This window comes from Pelophylax lessonae, assembly GCF_965119305.1.
Source record: "Pelophylax lessonae genome assembly, chromosome: 11".
Taxonomy (NCBI): Eukaryota; Metazoa; Chordata; class Amphibia; order Anura; family Ranidae; genus Pelophylax; species Pelophylax lessonae.
This window is the reverse complement of record NC_138778.1, coordinates 172,603,302-172,623,241: the sequence shown is the minus strand read 5'-3', so window position 1 is coordinate 172,623,241 and position 19,940 is coordinate 172,603,302. Positions and strand designations below refer to the sequence as shown.

The window sequence follows — 19,940 nt, the reverse complement described above, 5'->3', positions numbered from 1 at the left end:
CAGTGACATTACTACAGTAATCAGTGCTATACATATGCGCTATTACTGTAAAAATGACACTGGCAGGGAAGGAGTTAATTTTATTTGAGAGGGAGGGGTTAAGTGTGTCCCTAGGAGCGTGATTCTTACTGTGACTGGATGTGGCTACTGGTGTAGGAACAGAGATCAATGGTCCTACATAGTAGAACCGTGTGATCTCCATTCTTACACAGGGGAGAATGACAGGCGGCTGTGTTCACATTAGCCGCCTGCCTTTCTCCCGCTGTAACGGACGATCGTGAGTGCCCGGTGGACATCGGGGTCCGTGAGTGAGCGGGAGCGCGCCTTCAGCGGCGCGCGCGCGCTCCCCAGAGCCTCACAGGCTAGCGACATAGGCCTATGTCGCTTTGCCTGTGATGGGCTGACTGCCAACGTAAATCGTCGTTAGGCAGTCGGCAAGTGGTTAAAGATGGCCTCTAAGTCAACCAGGGCAGCTGCGTCCAACGGAACGGCTGCTTCCTGATGACACCTGATACCTTTGAGGAACCTGGTCCCCCCCTGTCCTCCACCCTCTCTGCATGGCTGATCCAAGAGGCTAAACTGCACCTGCCTACAAGTGGACAGCGCAGTCTCCAACCAGCCTGTTAGCTTGGAGAAGGAAGAGGGGAGGAAGATGGAGGAGCAGAGGAGTACCTTGCCATCCTAGGCTATAAAGTTGTGTATTTCTTTACATGAACAGTGTAGGGAGACACAACTTTAGTTCTTGCATGCAAGGGTGACTCCAAGAGAAAGGAGCCACCCTGAAACAGGAAACCTGGGCAGCAACGATGACACCAGTCTAAACTGGAACACAAGCAAGGTTTAAAAAAATAAAGAAGCTGCATACTCTGTAAGTGTTTAAAGCCTAACTGCCTAGCCCTGGCGTTTCTTCAAACTTTAGACAAATAAAAAAAAAATTGCGAACAGGCAGAGTCTTTCTTGCAAGAGATAGGCAATGTCTCTTCAGCGGTAAAATACACTTACCTGCCTGTTGGCAATCCTCTGTAGAATGCACCAGCTCAGTTTACATTCCAGCCCGATGCCTGTGTGCCAGGATTACTGTGCTCCTGCACATGGGTGGGAGTGACATAGTTCCGCAGCAGCCAATCAAGGAGGTCAAAGACCAGACCGGAAGAAGCTGTGGAGAAGATGCTAGAGCTGGAAAGGGACCTTGGCCCATTGGAACAGAGGTAAGTATTTTTTACTTTAGTTCCACTTTAAATGGGCCATTACGCTCAAGGGGCGGGACTGACTGATCATGTGCCAATGTTGTGCTGGCTCTCCATCATTATTAGGGACTGGTAGATGTTTTTTGACAGCTCACTCACTGTGCTGGGTGCATCCAGTGATTGCGCTCTCAGCACGGAAACCTCAGCTATCCATGGACGCATATGTGCAGTGGGAAGACTTTAAAGCCTGCCCTCTTTACCGCACATATGTATTACATGGGTGGCAAGAGTTTAAATCGACTGCTAAAAGAATTCTAAAAACCAAGGGTTTAATATCACTTTTTTAGAGCAGAGTTCTTTGTACACACTGGAGTGGGTCATCTTGAAGGGCCGTAAACTATACCTGTGTATATAAAAGCATTTATGTTTTATTTAAAAGTGGTAAAACAATTTTCTATTCATCTAGGAAAGTTTTTGTTGCTATACTGAGTCACTGTATGTCAGCTAAAAATGTAAATCAGACTTGCAGTAGAAGTGTCCTCTTTGTAATGCAAGGAGAAGGAAGGGCAGTTCAGAGGGGAATGGGTGTATGGTGGGTATTCACCTGTAGGCTACATTTTTCAAGCTGATCGCTACTGTTCTTTGAAAATAAGGTTAGCGCCATTGTATATTCAGTACATAAATCATTACTCTTGGGTAACACAAGAGTACATATTTATGCACCCATTATCTAAATGAGCATGCACAACCCATCTGTCATCTTTGTGGTCAGCTTTATGCTCATGGACATCTGAGATGCATGTTGAACACTTACGTAGATAATGGAGGACAATGGTCCATAAGTAATCCATATTTATACAGCAGATCAAACAGCCCTTTAAAGCGACCCGGCCAGGTTAAAAAAATGCAATTGCCTTGTCCCTCTAATAGAAGAGGTATTATATTCACCTCTCCAATGTCTCAATGTTAGACCCTTCGACATTCAACGCTTAGAGGAGTGGCTCCATCCTCCAACCCCTGTGCCTAAAGAATGTGTCCATTTTGTTTTATTGTTCTAGCATGCTGGAGCCTTTGATAACATCCCTCGTGCTGGCAGCCTACTGGAGACCTGGACCACTGCTCAACCAGTCAGGCATGCCTCCTCCACAATACTCAACATTGTTCATACTCCCTCAAACTCCCTTTTTGTAGTCTGACTGCAATGCAGTAATTAAGATTAATGGTTCAAATAGGCTTTAATTACAACCTCCTTTTGTTTGTATTTAAAAATGGCCACTAAAAAACTAATGGACACTTTTACCTTTTTCTATGTAATTAATAATAATTGCCTTAAAAGATTTTGTGTCTCTGCGTCAACCTTCTCCTTTAGAATAAGCGGACTGGTAAAAAAAGATTTTGAGACTGAACAGTGTAAATTTAACTGCACCATGGACCTGCAGCATTTTCCTGTGGTTAAGATCTATGACCTCCTATCATGAAGAGGTTAAAACATTGAGCCATAGAGATTTGTGATGGCACAACCCTTTTATGGTTGGAGGTCACTGATGCCTAGGTGCATGTCATCAAGCATGTCTATGCCACAAAGCTTTAGCCCTTTCCTGAGAAGAAGTCATTGATGCCTGGAGGCATGCCATCACATATGTCTACGACACAATGCTTTAACGCCTTCACAATGGGGGTTAACATTGTGCCATAGACATGCGTGATGGCACAATGCTTTAACCCATTCGCAATGGGTAGTCATTGATGCCCAGGTGCATGCCATGAAGTATGTCTAAGCCACATTGCTTTAGCCTTTTTTTGACCAGAGGTCATTGATGCCTGGAGGCATACCATCATGCATGTTTACGACACAATGCTTTAACTCCTTCACAACGGGTGTTAAAGCATTGTGACATACATTTGTGATTGTATGCATCTGAGCATCAATGACGTCTCATCATGAAGAGATTAAAGCACTGTGCCCCAGGCCTGCATGATGCAAAAGTGGCTTAACCCCTTCGGGAAGGAAAGTCATTGATGCCCAGGTGCATGCCATCAAGCATGTCTATGTCACAATGCTTTATCCCATGGGTGTCCAACCTTTTGGCTTCTCTGGGCCACATTGAGTGTACAGAAATTTTCTCGGGCCGCATATAAAATATATACTATGGTTAAGGTATATAATAAAATGCCGCCGCGCCCTTCCCGCGCCGCTGCACCCCCCGCACTAATTTAACACAACTAGAAGATGATCAAATGAAATGTAATCAGTATGCAGAGGTTTACTTCTTCTGAGAGATATTAAAGGAACACTCTAACCACCATGACTACTTCAGTGATTTGAAGTGGTCATGGTGGTAGGAGTCAGAAACACTGCACATGCTCGCCTCCCCCCTCCCCTCCGAAGCAGCCTCTGCTTACCATTAGTTGGAAGCCGCTGTGGCCATGCCCCTGACCTGACCTCCTTCCTTCCCAGTAAAAAAAAAAATTGTCAGGGGGCAGTGGGCCGTATTGCCTGGGGTTCCGGGCCGCATGTTGGACATGCCTGCTTTATCCCCTTCTTGACCAGAGGTCATTGATGCCTGGATGCCAGGGGCTAAAGCATAGTATCGTAGACATGCGTGATGACATGCATCCAGTTATCAATGACCTCCTGTTATGAAGGGCCGGCATAACATGCATGATGGCTTGGGCAAAGAGTGTAACAACAATAATCAGACAGGAAAATCCTTTCATCCCTAGAGATTAGGTGACCTGGGAGTCTCTGCACATATAAGGGGTGGCCCAAAGACACATGTTCCCCTCTCATTGCACACATTACAGCCTGGATTGGGCAAAATTATCTATATAGGGTAGCTTTATGCCATAACCTCAGATCAGTTGAGGAATACATAAGGTGAAGCAGATGAGTTTGCTTAACGTCTAAGCAATCCAGCATTTAGACACTGACAAGATGCCCAAATAGACTCCTGTCAAGCGAGTGCTGAAAGACTGACATGTCAAACACACCTCTGTATAAACAACATTCATCCTTCAATCTAGAAGGAAATTTTATTGAAATTCCCAGCAGGATTTGGATTCAGCTGATTTCTGAGCTTCTCCAGATCATCTTCAGGGAGGAACTGTGTACTTAACGTTTATAGTTTAATACTATTCGTTTCACTGGCATTAAAAGTAATTTGCCTCGTTAACTTCTCCCATTAAACTCTTCAGTTTAATAGCTAGCTTGTGAGTCATGTAAGTGAAGCTCTTGGACTGATTCCTATAGCGAGAAGGTTCTTCTGGTCTCTGTCTTCTTGCCATAACTGGTAATGAGAGGGGTTGTGGCTGGCTGGAAACAATGGAGAACCTGATAGTCAATGTAGCGTAAAACGGAGATCAAGGCTGCATATATTATGGATGGCATTCTGAAAGTGTTACGTTCTGAGACACATGTTGTCTTTAAAGTTACCATGCTACTAGGCAGGTCTGATGAGTACCCTTAGGGCACATTGTGGTTTGTGCTAGTCTACAAAGGCTAAGTGGTGAGCTTAATGACTACTGTACAAGAGAGCTGGTAACTCACTGCTATCTAATTAGACCAGAAATTGGACAATGCTTCCTGACCATAGAATGGATTGACATATTGGATTGCAGAAGAGGGGGAGGGGAGATAATGTTCTTTGACAGATGGACCAGCACTCCCAGTTTATGACAGTAAAATTACGGTCCTTTGTTGGCCCAGGAAATAAAAATACATTGTTGAAACATTTAGTGCTCAGGGAAAAGGTGTGGCAAATAACAGCATGCAGATGTTGCATTTAATGTAACACTCAAGCTTAAAACGTTTAAAAGTTGTAACCCAGCATTGGTTAAAATAAAAAAAGTGTTTTTATTTGCTGCAATGTTCACCTTTAATCTGGTGCTGTCTCCTCTTCTGGCCATTGTCATGAAACCCACTTGGTTTAAACCAGGGCTGCCATGGACACTTTACCTAGGGGTACACCAACATGCTGAATTGGGCTCACAGTACTGAATGACGCTGATACATCATTATGTGAAAGGCTATTAGGTGCATAAGCAAGAATCCGCCATTGGAGGAGAAAAGGAAAAACCCATGATATCAGCAGGCCCTTAGAAAAATGGTATGTAGTCTTTAAAATAAAAAAATAAAAAAAATGTGTGTGGGGAGTTTGGGCGAAGTACATTAAAGCTGTAGTTCTGTTCTATTACAGCAGAATTCCAGGGATTCAGCATTTTATACCAGCCTCTCCGCCTCATTCCGAAGCCCTAGATTTATTTTTATGAAAAAAAAAAAACATTTATATATCTTTTTCCAGCATTATTTTAACTGGTTAATTGACATCATAGGAGGGTCCACTTCTTTTGGCAGCGAGGGAGGTGGATATTCTTCTAGTGGCACATAATGACGTGTGAGCGCCACTTAGTCCTGGAGTACTGTAAGCTCTGTTTGGATGATGGCGGCCCCTGGGGAGGGTGGGGGGCATGTAAATGACAGGCTGGGTTTATGGGAAATGGGCAGAATGAGCAAGTGCCATTCCACTGTACCAAGCAGGATGTTGGGGACAGTGTTAGCGAAAAGAAACAAAAAAATTAAGTTCCACTTGCTGGGTAGGTGTATCATGGTGTGGCGCCAGTAAAAACACATAGGCCTGGAGTGCAGTAAACGGTGTATTGAAGAACTTGCAAACAGTGCAACAACCTGGCGGGAAAGCTTACCAGACCGGGAACTTACAGCCAATGCAATGGAGAGTAGCAGTAGTAGGACTAAACTCAAGACAGCACTTGCCGAGGGGGGGGGGGTGAATGCGGCCTGGTCAGTTCAACCCAAAAGGGAGCTTGCTAAAGGGCAGACATAGGCCCTGAGCTGACCCTACTCCTCCCAAACCTGTCCCTACCACAGATGCTGTCCCTTACATACAGGAATGCTTTCTCAACAATAGCCACTTTGCCAAAGTGCGCCAAAACCTGACTCAGTGTAACCCAAGATGGCCACCAGAGTCACCTGGATGCAGCGTAGCCAACCAGAACTCTGCTGCTGGGGACTCAGGGAACCATAGTATGGACTAGTGCCACCTGTAGTGGAGACAGTACACTGCACTTGCCTGCAGACTTTAAAGGAAACTTGTTTTAGGAGTAAAACAGATGCTGCCATTGTTGACCTCTTCTTTTGAAAATGCTAGTTGCCTGGCCATCATGTTGACTTTTCATACATTAGTAACTAACCTAGATGTATGCACAGATGAGGAATTTTTAATGTCTGAATTCAAGGACAGTAAATTAGAAATGATTCCAGCAGAAGACCAGGCATGTAGCATTTTCAGAAGTCAGTTCACCAATGGTAACCTCTGTGGTTCTCTTGATACAGGTGTACTATAAAAAAAAAGTCAAATATGATTGATAAGGGTTGGCTTGTGTATCTGCTTCTATCTGTCCTTCACTGGTTCCTCCGGCCAATTAGTGGTTCCTCCCCCCTTGTTCTGTATTGGGGTGGAAGTTGGCAGGAGAAACCAATGAGTACTGCATGTAACCAGAAGACTGAGACTTCATAGGAAGATTTCTCTTAAACAGAGGAGTGTTTGGTAGCACGGGTGGCTGGAGAGGTAACTATTTACTATCTTCTTTAGAGCTTTTTGGCCAACCTAATTTTTCCAACAGGGTCCTATTAACTTTTAGTTTACTGATCTTTACAAAGGCACTTAGTCTTCAGCCTTGTGCTTTTATGTGGTCACCAAATTCTCAGTAAATCCCATTATCCAGATAATTCACAGCAGAGGGTACACAAGTTATTATATAATTGTCATAAAGTACCATAAGAGGTAGAAAGAGAAGTGTGATCGGGGTACCAAATAGATCCAGATTGCATCCTTTCCCTTCAGGCCTCAGATCAAAGTGAGTTCAGACGCAGAACGTGCGTCTGATCAGACTCCAAGACCTAGTCTCCTCTGTTACAAGTCAGGAGGTTGTGTATTTGGCACATGCGCAACAGTCGATAAAAGAAGTTACTTTGGACCCCCTCTCTTTTCCTGCTATACCCCCTCCTAACACATTAAAGCATAGACAGGGGCCTCGGGGTCTTATCTATGCTCGGCTTACGTACGCTCATTGATTATAGGTCTTGTTTCAGGTCACCTTTGTTTTGATTTAAGGGCTGCAGAGGTCTGGAAAATGATCTGGTGTGGAAGTCCCATAGCGGATAGGTAAGGGGCATGCCCCAAAAGAGTCCAGATCTTTGTAGGTTCCACATGTTGGTCCTATATATAAAAAGCAAACTGCAGGGAAATGCATAGAGGCACTCTTTGGTTTACTTGTATATATAGGTCCAGTTAATAAATAATTATTCAATTCCCTGAAATCTGTAGTTACACTGAGTTAGACCAAGTGGACGGGCAAGAGGTGGAGGAACAGAAGCAAACGAATTTCGCAAAGAGCAAATAAAAAAAAAAAAAACGGAAGAAAAAATACAAAAGAAAATAGAAAATATTAATAATAATAATAAAAATTGAAAAAAATAATAATTAAAATTGAAAATAATAATAATATAGAAAAAAATGCTCTGCTATATTGTACGAATTGAAAAAAAATCTGATTAGAGATTTTATTTGCTTTACTAACATTATCCTGAATTAACTGTAAATTCCACGTACTGTCTAATAGATTCCGCCCCTCATTTAATCTCATGTTGTCTCATCGGCCTCATTATGAAATGCTTATCACAGGCCGCCTATGACAGGGAACATTATCTCCCTCCCCAAGGTCACCGTCAAGGGCACAGCACGAGGTGGGGAAGATGCCATTGATTTTGAAGTAACGAGGTTTATATTATAGCAGATGGAATCCAGATTTTGATTTGAAGGACATGAAGTGAGGGCCCCCTCGAGGGGGGGGGGGGGGCAGAGACGTGCCCAGGTCTGGGGAGCAGCTGCCGGCTTAACCCCTTTAATGCAGAGGAGCCGCAATATTACATTTTATTGGAAGCAGAAATAAAACAATTACTAGAGTTATTCAGAGCAGGCAAATGAAAGAGGGGGATATTAAGAGCAGACAAAGACTCACGTCAATGGGTTTTTGAACCGGCGGGGCACAGAAACACAATGTACTTATGCCTAATAAACCCCTAACAGCGACTTTGTACAGAGATCTCAGTTGTGGTGGAAAAAGTCTATATACAGATCTCTGTCCTTGGACCACAGTTTAAAAAGAACTTTCATCCTCATTTGTTAAATTCCCCAGTATTAATTTTTACAGCTTTAATAGAATTACGTATATACAGTAAATATTTTAAATACCTTTTTTGATCTTCCCTCCCAGTACCTCTGTATTCCTCTCCTAGATGAGAATGACGTCTTTGCCCATTGTCCGTAGACTTCTATGATATGGACATTATGTATCCCGGGAATGTTCAGGTGACTCTAAGAGTGCAGCACATGCATGCGCACCCAGCGCTCTAGCCAGAGAATAATATTAATTACATGCTGCTAATGCAATGGTGAAATGTAATTAATAGGATTTTATAGCTACAGCACTGGGTGCACATGCACATGCAAAGCTCTTAGAGAGTCTGCCAATTCCTTGCATGCGCACCCATCGCTCTAGTCCAGTGGTCTCCAAACTACAGCTCAGGGGTCAGATGTGGCCTATGGCTTGCCTTTATCTGGTCCTTGGGGCACTATTTCACCAACTGACACCATCGATGGAGCACTATTCCTCTCACTGATGGGGCACTTTTCTTCCCATTGCCACCAACAATAGGGCACTATTCTTTCAGTTCAAGCAAATGATGGGGCATTGTTTATGCCCCCTGATGCCGGGGCATTTTCTGCTCTCACCGGTCACAGCCTGAGCCCCCTAAAGTCTGAGGGACAGTAAACTGGCCCTTTGCTTAGAAAGTTTGGAGACCCCTCAAGGGATCACATTTTTTACATGTTCCTATGGTGTCAATAATACAATTCCCCAGTTGGACCTATCATGGAGTGTCAAGAGTGCCGACTATGCCCATCCTTTTCACCTTCCCTGATCCTTTCATAAAAGATCTATTATCATAGTTGCTATGAAATACAGGCACTGTAGGAATGGAGGAGGCAGACCTATAGTTCATCTGCCGGTCCTCCATTCACAGAGTGCTATCATTGCTGGAAGCAATGGTGCAGCTTCTATGAATGGAGGAGGAGGTGGAAAAGACGGGCATAGAAAGCATTCTTGATGAGTGCATTTGACAAGTCCACAGCTTGTATTAACCCTTGCATCGCTGTAAGATTACCACTGTGATGGTATGGGGGGGAGGGGGGGGGGGCAAAGGACTGAAGTCTAAAGCTGGCCATAGATGGTTAGAATTTCAGCTGGATCAGCAGGAACTGGCTGGGATTCGAACCATGTGTGGGCAGGCTGAATGTACCTAAGTTGATTGATCGATCAACTTGGAAACGACCAGCCTGCTGGATTTTATATGTGATTATTGCTTGCGCCTGTATAGCGGCTTACAATAATCAACTTTGTTCTCCAGACGGGGATGGATTCCCCCCCGCTGGGAGAACACAGCTCCGTGGGAGGGATTACCCAATCAACATAGCCAACCTGGGGTTGCAGGAAAGAAATTTGCTCCATCTATGGCCAGACCTAAGAGAGCAGCCACCAGCACAAGGGACGCTTCTCTTTGAATGTAAGTATTGTCCCTTGTGCTGATTAATTAAAAATAACTAAACGTAGGCTATAAGATGTATTAAAAATTTCAGTTTACTTTTTCAGGATCAGATCCATTTCTTTTTTTTTTTGTTACATAAAAATCAATTTCTTACCGTACCCAATGACATGTTACCTGTCTTCTCATCTTCCATTAGCAAAATTGCAGCTGCAATCTGATTGACTGCTATAGGCAGAGCAGAAGTGTTTTCCTTTCCTACAATTTGTAGACATATGGAACAGACGTACTCTGGTACAGTCAAATGACCTCTGTGCTTAACCTTTCTAGCAACTGCCACTTGGAAGTAGTAAGAACACATAGTGGATCTTAATAAACTAGTCATTATTTAGATGTTGCAAAGAGGAAGTAATATACATTCGTTTTTAGAGCCAGAACCTTGCCTTTCTTCTGCTAAGGCACATAACATTAACTTTCTCCTGCAAGCTAGTTTGGCTTAGATGTATGGTCAGATGTTGTAGGCATTGGGACAATGAATTCCAGATACCCATTTGGGTGTAATGTGGGTTCCATCAAGCCTTTGAGACCGAACCATACCTTTACCAGTTCAGATATTTTGCTGCTGAACTTCAGGCAAATAGCAAAAACACATTTCAAAGTCTTACGAGAGCTGTTTTACTTGCAAAATTATGTGTCCAGTCCTTAGAGTTAAACATCCCTACCATACTGCACATTCAGGTCAATGACCTAGGTTTTCCTTATTGCAGTTAAACATTACAGCCTGGTCCCTTGCCTGTCTCTAGCCTATGAGTGGACAATGAAGGTGTAGCAGCAAACTGATGAGTTCTTCCTACTGCTCTGTCCCCCTGTCTGTATGGCTCCTAGTGCTGCCTTTCCCGCTTCTCTACCCAGTCAGGGGTATAATGCGCAAGGGATTAAAAAAGGCAGATACCCAGTGCAATTTAAGCACTGCATTTATAAGTGTATTATTTTTAATGCTTAAATAACTGTATTAAATTGTACATGCTCTTATTATCTTAAAACTATCTTAAAACTACCCTTGCTGTGGGGCTTCCCCCACACTTCAAAGGTAAAATGTTCCTTTTGCCTAGGATACCAGAAAAAAGCACTTTGACCTACCTTATTCCTTGCTCCCCCAGCAGCTTCTTCTCTCGATGCTCTGGCTTTGGGGTGGGCGTCCTCACTTCTAATACAGGACTGATGGTCCTGCTTTGTACAGCTGCGACCACATGACGCACCCAAGCTTGCATGGAAGGAGCAGCCTTTGGGAGCAAGATAAGATGAGTGAATGTGATTTTCACTGGTACCCTAAGCAAAAGTGGGCATTTAACCCTTGCAGTGCATGGCAGGCTCCACTGTAGGGGTATCCTTTTACATTTCCCTGAAGTTCAGATTTAATAGTGAATGGTTGGACGGTATACCTGGAAACAGCAGAAATCCATCATCCTGGTTGATCCACCACTAAATAGCACCAATCAGAATGATAAGAGATTTAATAGGCAGCCAATACTATTCAAAGTAACAATAGAACATTTCCAACATAGATGCAAAGAGCAACCTAAACCCCCTAGAGAATGGCTATAAACAAAATAAAACGGATTCTTCTGAATCATTACAAGTCAGTCTCATTGTATGATGGCTTTTCCATCAGCTTTTATGGTAGGAGCTGATGCGAAAATGTCATGTGTCATTTATATACCAATCCCAAAAGGCATCTGTAAATCTGCTAATAAGCAGACAATTAGATTGAAGCTACTCACTGTCCAGACAGGGTTCACAGACAGTCTGGTTCGCCCCACATTCCTGTATGACACCCTCTCCAGCTCCGCAGGCTCTGCAGCACTCTCCGCCTGTGGTGTATTGTTCTGTCGGGCAGTCCTCGGCACCCACCAACAGCTGAAACGACACATAATTATACAAGTTATAACTTCAAACAGGTTACACAATTCTTTGGCATTTTCGTGGCAACTCATAGGGCAATTCAGTGCAACTCTGGTGGCCTTTGTGACTGGGTGAGCTGGTGGTCCTAATGGGTGAGCTGGTGGTCTTTCCCTGTTGTTAACCAGACATGCTGCATTCAACTTTAGGGATCAAGAACAACTGGGCAAAAGACAATAGATACCATTGACCAACATGTCTTCCATAAGAAACATACAATACACAAATATACCAGAGCTTATCCTAGACAACCAGCAAAAAAATTTACACTATTTAGAGATATATTCCACAGTGCCGCACAGTATAATATGAACTAAATACAAAACTATAACAAACCATATTTATCTTTATTATCAGTACAAATCTCAAACCAAAAAAGTTCTTCCAAAATCCACTTATATGGTAACACAAATCATATTTGCATATGTGCATCACAAAAAAATAAAAATCCTTCAAATATTAAAGTCCATTATTATTTTTCATCCACTTGTTCTGAAAATACTGTGTCCTTTGTGTTGGTATTTGTGCATCACTCTTATCAAGTAGAACCCATCACCAATATGCCAATACTCTCACCTTCTATTTAGACCCAATAATCATCAGGTCGAATGCACTTTTTCTTTAAAGTGGAGTTCCGGCCTATTTTGCAACTTTAGTGATTCCTGGAGTGCTCGCTATGCTGATCAACAATTGGGCATTTTCAATTTTTTCGGGGGTTACCTTATTTTCAGGGCATTTTTCATTGTACTTCCTCCTTCTCCCCCCTCTGTGGCCACGGCCACTGACATCACTTCCGCCTTTGCATTACATCCTGGGAGCTGTTTGTCATCACTCCCAGGAGGCTGGAATCAGAAAGAACTCCCAGAACACTCCCTGGAACCAGGAAGAAGAACACAGCAGATTACACTGCGGCTTCAGATGCCCACGTCTAAGATGGCTTCGCCCAGACAGCGTTTTTAAAAGTAAGGTTTTGACTTAAATCCAATGCTGTACACCTTGTAAGTACGAGAATAAAGGTTCTGTAAAGGGCGATGGATTAATATTATAGGGGTATTTTTAGTTAAAAAAGGTATTTGAGGCCGGAACTCCGCTTTAAGACAGTTAAACTAGAGAGAGGGACCACACTTCACAGAAGGCCCTGAGGAGTAAGAAGAGTTTGTTTTTTTACTGGCTAGCTGGTATGAGGGCTGCAGAATCTTCATAATTTGATGTTTTGTAAAAAGCCCTATCCATGTGGAATGGTTTCCATTTTTGTTTAGCTTTCATAAAAACAAGTCTCCACTGTGTTAGCACGTAGTAACCAATCAGATCAAAACTGCACAGAATATGCACTGTACATTTAGAAAACATAAGGTTTGAATAAGGATTTTAAGCTGGAAGATCCCCCCACTGGAGACTCAGAGGAGTGGGATGCTTTCCTCATCTCAACAGGTAGTATTAGTCGTCTGTCATTGATTAGCACGGGACCCGTTCTAATAGGAGCAACACAAGTCGCTCCGACTTAGAAAAAGGGTCCTGTACTACTTTGGGGCGACCTGCATTGACTTCAATTATATGAAGTCTGTGCATGTCGCGCCGAGGTTGCGGTGCACGCTGTGCACCGCGACTTCACAGGCCGCCCCAGCAAGTAGCGTTGCCCCTGTCTGAACGGGGTCTTAATGCTACCACACACAAAGACAGTTTAGGCAGTTGTGGCAACAGTGTTGCAACTCTTTCAGCACAACATGGTTTGACAAATTGGGTGTGGAGGAATTTACGAGCTTATCCTCAACCCTACTAAACACCTTCGGCCATAGAAAGGCAGATTATGAGCCAGGTCCTCTTGTCCAACTCCAGTACTCATAACAGTTCTTTTGGCTGGCACACTCCAAAAACTTGTGAAAAGCCTTCCCATAAGAGTGGAGGTTGGTATGACTGTAGCGGGAAGAGAGAGGGCTTTATAATAATGCACAAAGTTTGGGAATGGGATGTCCAACAAGCTCATGTAGGTGTGATAGTCAAGTGTTTGGGCCATATAGCGTATATTCACTCTCCAGAGTGAAACTTTGTGAAAACTAAGAGAGAAAAGCCCATACACAAACAAGGCACAGCTGCAAGACCTACGAATGATTCTTTGTAAGAATTAAATGACCTTCCAATTAAGACGAGGGCATAGCAGCTCGAGAGACTGTCTTTCAGTGATTGAGACTCCTAATAAAGAAGACTAATTTGCCATGAGAGAAAAGGACAGTTTTCCAATAATCAAGCTGCTCTTTTTCCACACTCAGCATGATAATAAATACCGGCAAATGACTTTTTTAGAGCAGTGGTTTCCAATATCCTTTCCCCTCACCCCCGCCCATCTATAGAAACGTCTTCATAGCATCTTCATTAGAGCACAGATGGTGGTACATATGTCACTGGCCACCTGTGCTTATTGTATGTATTATTATTCTTAATAACCTACATTGCTGGGGGGTCCAAAGGCCTTGGGCCCAGGGCTGCACCTTTAATCCAAATGGATGCAGATGTTGCACATGATTAAACAGGGATTAATTCCAGTGACTGTTAAGCTATCCCTACAATAACCCTATGCATGTGTTGACTCTTGTAACTAAAGATTTGACCTCATAAATTTGCTGAAAACAAATAGATTATGTACAGGTATGTGTGCTGAAGCCACAGCTAATTGACCCACCTCCTGCTCCCAAGAGCTAGGTAGATCACCAATATATTATGGCAAATGTTTGAGAATTCATTGTGAAATCAACTTTTCAAAGATTCTATGTTCCCACCTTTCTCCCACTAAACTAAATGATGGTGTCATACCTTCCACTATAATATAGATTTAGGAGCTGGAAATCCATTTGCAAAAGAGTGAGAAATGTAAACAACCCTAATCACTAGGGCCTAGGCTTTGGAAACAAACTATTACTGGTTAAAGTTGCCAGTAGAAACTATAAGAAGCCAACACTTGAATTGGCCCAAAACACTGGCATTTTTTTTGGCTAATTTTGTCATATTAGTTCAATAGGTTCAACTGATCCTGCTAGAAATTCAGAGCTGTCCTGTATTCTTTGCCCACCTCTTGTGTTATCTCAAGGAGTATAATTAGCCCTTCTAGTTCTTGTCTTGGACTACAGGATCATTTGTGTCTATGTTGTATAGATGAGGAGAGTGGGAGAGTTTAATCACTTGCCGACCGAGCCATAACCAAATGACGGCTACAGCGTGGTCGGCTTATTCTGGGAGGGCATGCAATGACATCCTCCCAGAATTGCGCTTCCCGCTGCGCCCCCTGGGACACGCACACGGAAGTGTCCATGCATCACAGATTGTAGTACAGGGCCAATGACAGCGGCCCTTCACCACATGAGCGCTCTATCTAACGATGGAGTGATCAGTTGTCAACAAACCGGAACATGTACAGTTCAGTTCTCTCCTCTCCTCGCATATTGTACACAGTGATCGGTAGAGCTTGTGAGGAGAGGATAGAGGCTGCAGCACCGCTCACCCCTGCCTCCTCCATGCCTCAGTCATGCCTTAATCATATCTCAATCATGCCTCAATCATAGCCATCCATGCCTCAATCATGCCCATCAATGCCTCAATCATGCCCATCCATGCTTCGTTTATGCCAATCTGTGCCTCATCTGTGCCTCAATCATGCCTATCCAAGCCTCAGTCCTGCCTCATTCATGCCCATCCATGCCACATCCATGCCTCATCCATGCCCACCCATGCCTCATCTGTGCCCACACATGTCACATCAGTGCTTATCCATGGCTCATCCATGGCTCATCCATGCCACGTCAGTGCTCATCCATGCCACATCCATGCCATGTCAGTGCTCATCCATGCCTCACCCATGCCAAATCAGTGCTCACCCGTGCCACATCTATGCAACGTCAGTACTCATCCATGCCTCATCCATGCCACTTCAGTGCTCATCTGTGCCACATCCATGCCACGTCAGTGCTCATCTGTGCCACATTAGTGCTCATCTGTGCCACATAAGTGCTCATCCGTGCCACATACGTGCCACATCCATGCCACATCAGTGCTCAACTGTGCCCCATCTATGCCACATCAGTTCTCATCCATGACACATCAGTGCCACTACAGTGCCTATCAGTGCTCTATAGTGCCTCACAGAAGTGTAATGGGTAATCGGGAAATTACAGTGCTCCCTGAATGTTGGTCCTCTGTATGTGACCAGGCTGTTCAAAAGTCTCACACATGTGGTATTGCCATACTCAGGAAAAGTAGCAGAATTAATTTTGGGGTGTCATTTTTGCTACGGTATGTACATGCTATGTGTTAGAAATATCTTATAAATGGACAACCTTGTGTAAAAAAAAAAAAGAATGCGTTTTTATTTTCTTTACACATTTTCAAAAAACTTGTGGGAAAAATGACACGTTCAAAAGACTCATTATGCCTCCTAGATTAGGTGTTGGGTGTTTGCTTTCCAAAATGGGGTCATTTTGTGGGCATTTCCATTGTCCTGGTGCTCCAGGGCCTTCAAAAGTGTGATAGGTTGTCAGGAAATTATATGTGTAATTTATGCTTCTAGAACGCCTGGAGGTGCTACTTGGATGTTGGGCCTCTGTATGTGGTCAGGCTGTGTAAAGGTCCCACACATGTGGTATTGCCATACTCAGGAGGAGTAGCAGAATGTGTTTTGGGGTGTAGTTGCAAGTATGCCTATACAGTGTGTGAGAAATAACTTGGTAATATGACAATTTTGTGGGGAAAAAAATCTTAATTTGTCAAAGAATTGTGGGAAAAAATGATAACTTCAAAAAACTTACCATGCCTCTTACTAAATACCTTGGAATGTCTACTTTCCAAAAAGATGTCATTTGGGGGGTATTTATACTTTCCTGGCTTGTTAGCATCTCAAGAAATTAGATAGGCCTTCAGTACATCTGGTGTGATCAATTTTCAATGATTAGTACCATAGCTTATAGACTCTATAAGCTTCAAAAAGACCAAATCATTTAAACTTATTTGGGGTATTTTTACCAAAAATATGTAGCAGTATAACTGTTGGACAAAAATTTGGAAAAAAATACTAAATTTGCAAAATGTATAAACCGAAACAAAGAAAAATGCATTTTCTTTACAAACTTGTCAGTCTTTCATTTATAGCGCAAAAAATAAAAAATCCCAATTAGGATTAAATACCACCAAAAGAAAGCTCTATTTTTTGTGAAAAAAAGGATGAATATTTCATATGGGTGAAATGAATTGCTCATCACTTTCGGTTTCTTAAGCCTAGTACACACTGGCCAAATGTCTGGTGACATTGGCCGGTTCAATAAGAACCATACAACATCCGGCCCGTGTGTTTGGCAGCTGGTCCGACAGAAACTGGCTGTTCGGCCAGTTTCTGTCGGACGTACATTCTGGAAAACCAGCAGCCAACAGCTGAGAGCGCTGAGCGGAGTGTTCTGGCTGGACAACAGCTCAGCGAGGGAGATTGCTGTACTAACATCAGATTGTTAGTACAGCGGCTCCAAACTGGGCTGACATGTTTTTTTTTTTCGTTCAACCCCGTGGGTTCATGATGGGTACTCGGCTTTAGACCATAGAGATGATCAGAGCCCTTCCGGTCTCCCTTCAGCTCTATGGTCAGCCTGCAGAACTGCTGGCTCCCCGGTGGGATGAAAGAGCCCAAGAGAAGGTGGAAGGTGGAAGGAGAGGGCGTTTGTACATACAGTATGTCATTGGTTGTCAAGTGGTTAAGGGAAACACAACAATAATAGCTTAGAATTTGCTCAAAATACTCTATGGGAGAAATGTCCTTTAACAAAATACATTCAGCTAGAAGATTCACCTGCAGTGATTGTTTGATGAATATCAGATCCACTCCTTTATAAAGATAATAAAAAATATAATGACAAGGAGTTCAATTTTCTTACATAGAGCAGTATATGTTTCCTTTTAAGTGGTCTCTGCAGCCATATTCTCATACAAGGCACTTTGTATCACCCTACACTTGCTCAATGATAAAGTATGGTATGTCGGGTATTATAAACAACAGAATTCTCTTACAGATCAAGTATCAATCACTGTAACTACTCAAGATTTGGCTGTTTATAAAAGAGGACAAACTGATAGAATGTTTACATTCAGTGGAAACTCAATATATATCTAGAACAGATTCCACACATCACCTGGGTACTTATCGCTATATCCAATGGTAAAGAAACCTTTCCTAAAAATATACAAAATGCTACAAAATGCTATCAGGGACACTCGCTCTCGCTGTAATGATCAGGTGTTTTGTGTCCAGGTTGTCTATTATTAATGGAAGGCCCTTGTCGTTAATTCAGCTATTTCAATTAGGCAGTGTAATTGGAATAGTAGATATATGTATACAGTTGCTGAGTGTTTCCTCATGTGCAGTGACCCTTCATGGCTGACAAGTCACAAATAGTTAGTAAGAATATCAGAGGGGGGGAGCGGTTTTTACAGATGTGGTTGTAGCATGGGATGCTTGCAACAATGTCAGGAATACATAGAATGCATATAATATGGAATCACATGCTAGTATGCTGCTACTATTTCAAGTAATGGATTCGTACAGAGCAATGCATATCGAATCACAATGTAGTACACACGACTGAAAGAAAGTTTCCTGGGACAGTTCCAGGTATTGTTCCTGGATGGTTTTTCTCCTGTGTCGAGAAGAATGGAAAAGAAGCTTCTGTAGGAAGGTATAAGTCTTGGTATAAGTCTTGGCAAGTCGTTGCACTGCTGCTGCTATTGATAATTCAATGTCCTTGGTTCTCATAAAGTGACCAATTGTTTATTAGATTCCACTTTTTTGTAATCGTCATCATCTTTGAAAGACCAGCTCCGCTAAAATCTGATACAACTGTGTACTGAATGAAAAATCAGATCTAGTACTAGAATTCAGCATTCAGGATTTCAACATCGAGGAACCCTTGAAATGAGAAAACCTCTGCTAATAATTATCTATATCAACAGTACATAAGCACAATGGCCGTTTAGAGGAATGTCGCGCTTACCGGTGCAAGGGCAGCTGATTCACGTACCAGGTCCTTCGACCACTAGGGCAGTGGAAAACAGCAACATTCACTCCTCTGGCTTAGATAGCAGTCCAGGGGTTGCCTTTTTTAAAGTTTATTGCAAATTAACTTCGATGGGATTTGGGGGAGCTGTGGGATACTCTAGAACAGTGAACATTAATGTGAGGACATTCTTCCCTTTTAAACTACTTGTTAACACAGTCCTTTGTGCAGTACGTTGTGAAATGGACAGCACTGGAACACCATTATCAATGTTCCAGGCCAGGCTATGCTCTGCTGGGACCTTGGTGAGAAGCAGAATCGGGACTGTCAAGAATAGCAGCAGCCCTTCTGGCTGAGAACCTCTCCTTCTGGGGAAGAACCATGCTGTCCCAGGGTCCAGAAGGTTTATACACTCTCCCAGTCACCATCTGGGCACCCTCCCCCAGGGATTGGCTGGAGCTGCATAAATATTCAGACTGCTCACCTGACTCTCTCACCAACTATATTCTGGAAGCCTCCAGATGACAGGGGGAAGCAATCAAACATGCAACCTGCAGAGCCAAGAGCAAACACAAGCAATCAAATGGTGCTCTGCTTATTACAGCAGAGCAACAAGAACCAAATGTGTCTAATCCTCGCTTGCAGCCTATCTTGGAGGGTGCCACACTTACATTTGTGGACATTGGGAAGAATCCTCCTTACATTTGTGGTCACTGGGAAGAATGCCCTCCTTACAGATATCTAAAAAAGATCATTGGTGTGAGTGTTTTCCTATCTTAGAGTCAAAAATGACCCATTACTCAAGGATTTCCTAGCAATCTTTGAAGGAACCCCAGGGTTTCATAAAACCCTGGTTGAGAAAGGCTTCATTAGATCTGCTGTTGGTAATATCCTGTATTGTGAACGAGCTGTTTATTCAATAATGCCGTCTAGCTTCAGTAAGGCTACTTTCATGTAGCAAAGCATCCCAGCATACAGTGGAAAAAGCAGTAAGGGCACCTCACCAATGATCATAGAGTCCTAAGAAGATTTTAATTAGTTCATGTGAGAATGAAAACAAATCCAATGCATTTTTAGGGTTCAGGCACTCCGGTTTCATCAGGCTTTAAATGCTGTAAAAGGCCTCATTCACAGGGCACTGAGGCTCGAACG

At 43.1% G+C, this 19,940-nt stretch overlaps 1 protein-coding gene across 1 annotated transcript in view; it reads right to left on the bottom strand.

Annotated features, from left to right (window-relative positions):
* The window catches only part of NGFR (nerve growth factor receptor), a 143,753-nt gene that overhangs the window by 87,296 nt on the left and 36,517 nt on the right, over positions 1-19,940 (bottom strand). The window contains exon 2 of the mRNA XM_082271294.1: positions 11,589-11,724. Coding sequence (XP_082127420.1) covers positions 11,589-11,724 — 136 coding nt within the window. The remainder of the gene's footprint in view (positions 1-11,588; positions 11,725-19,940) is intronic.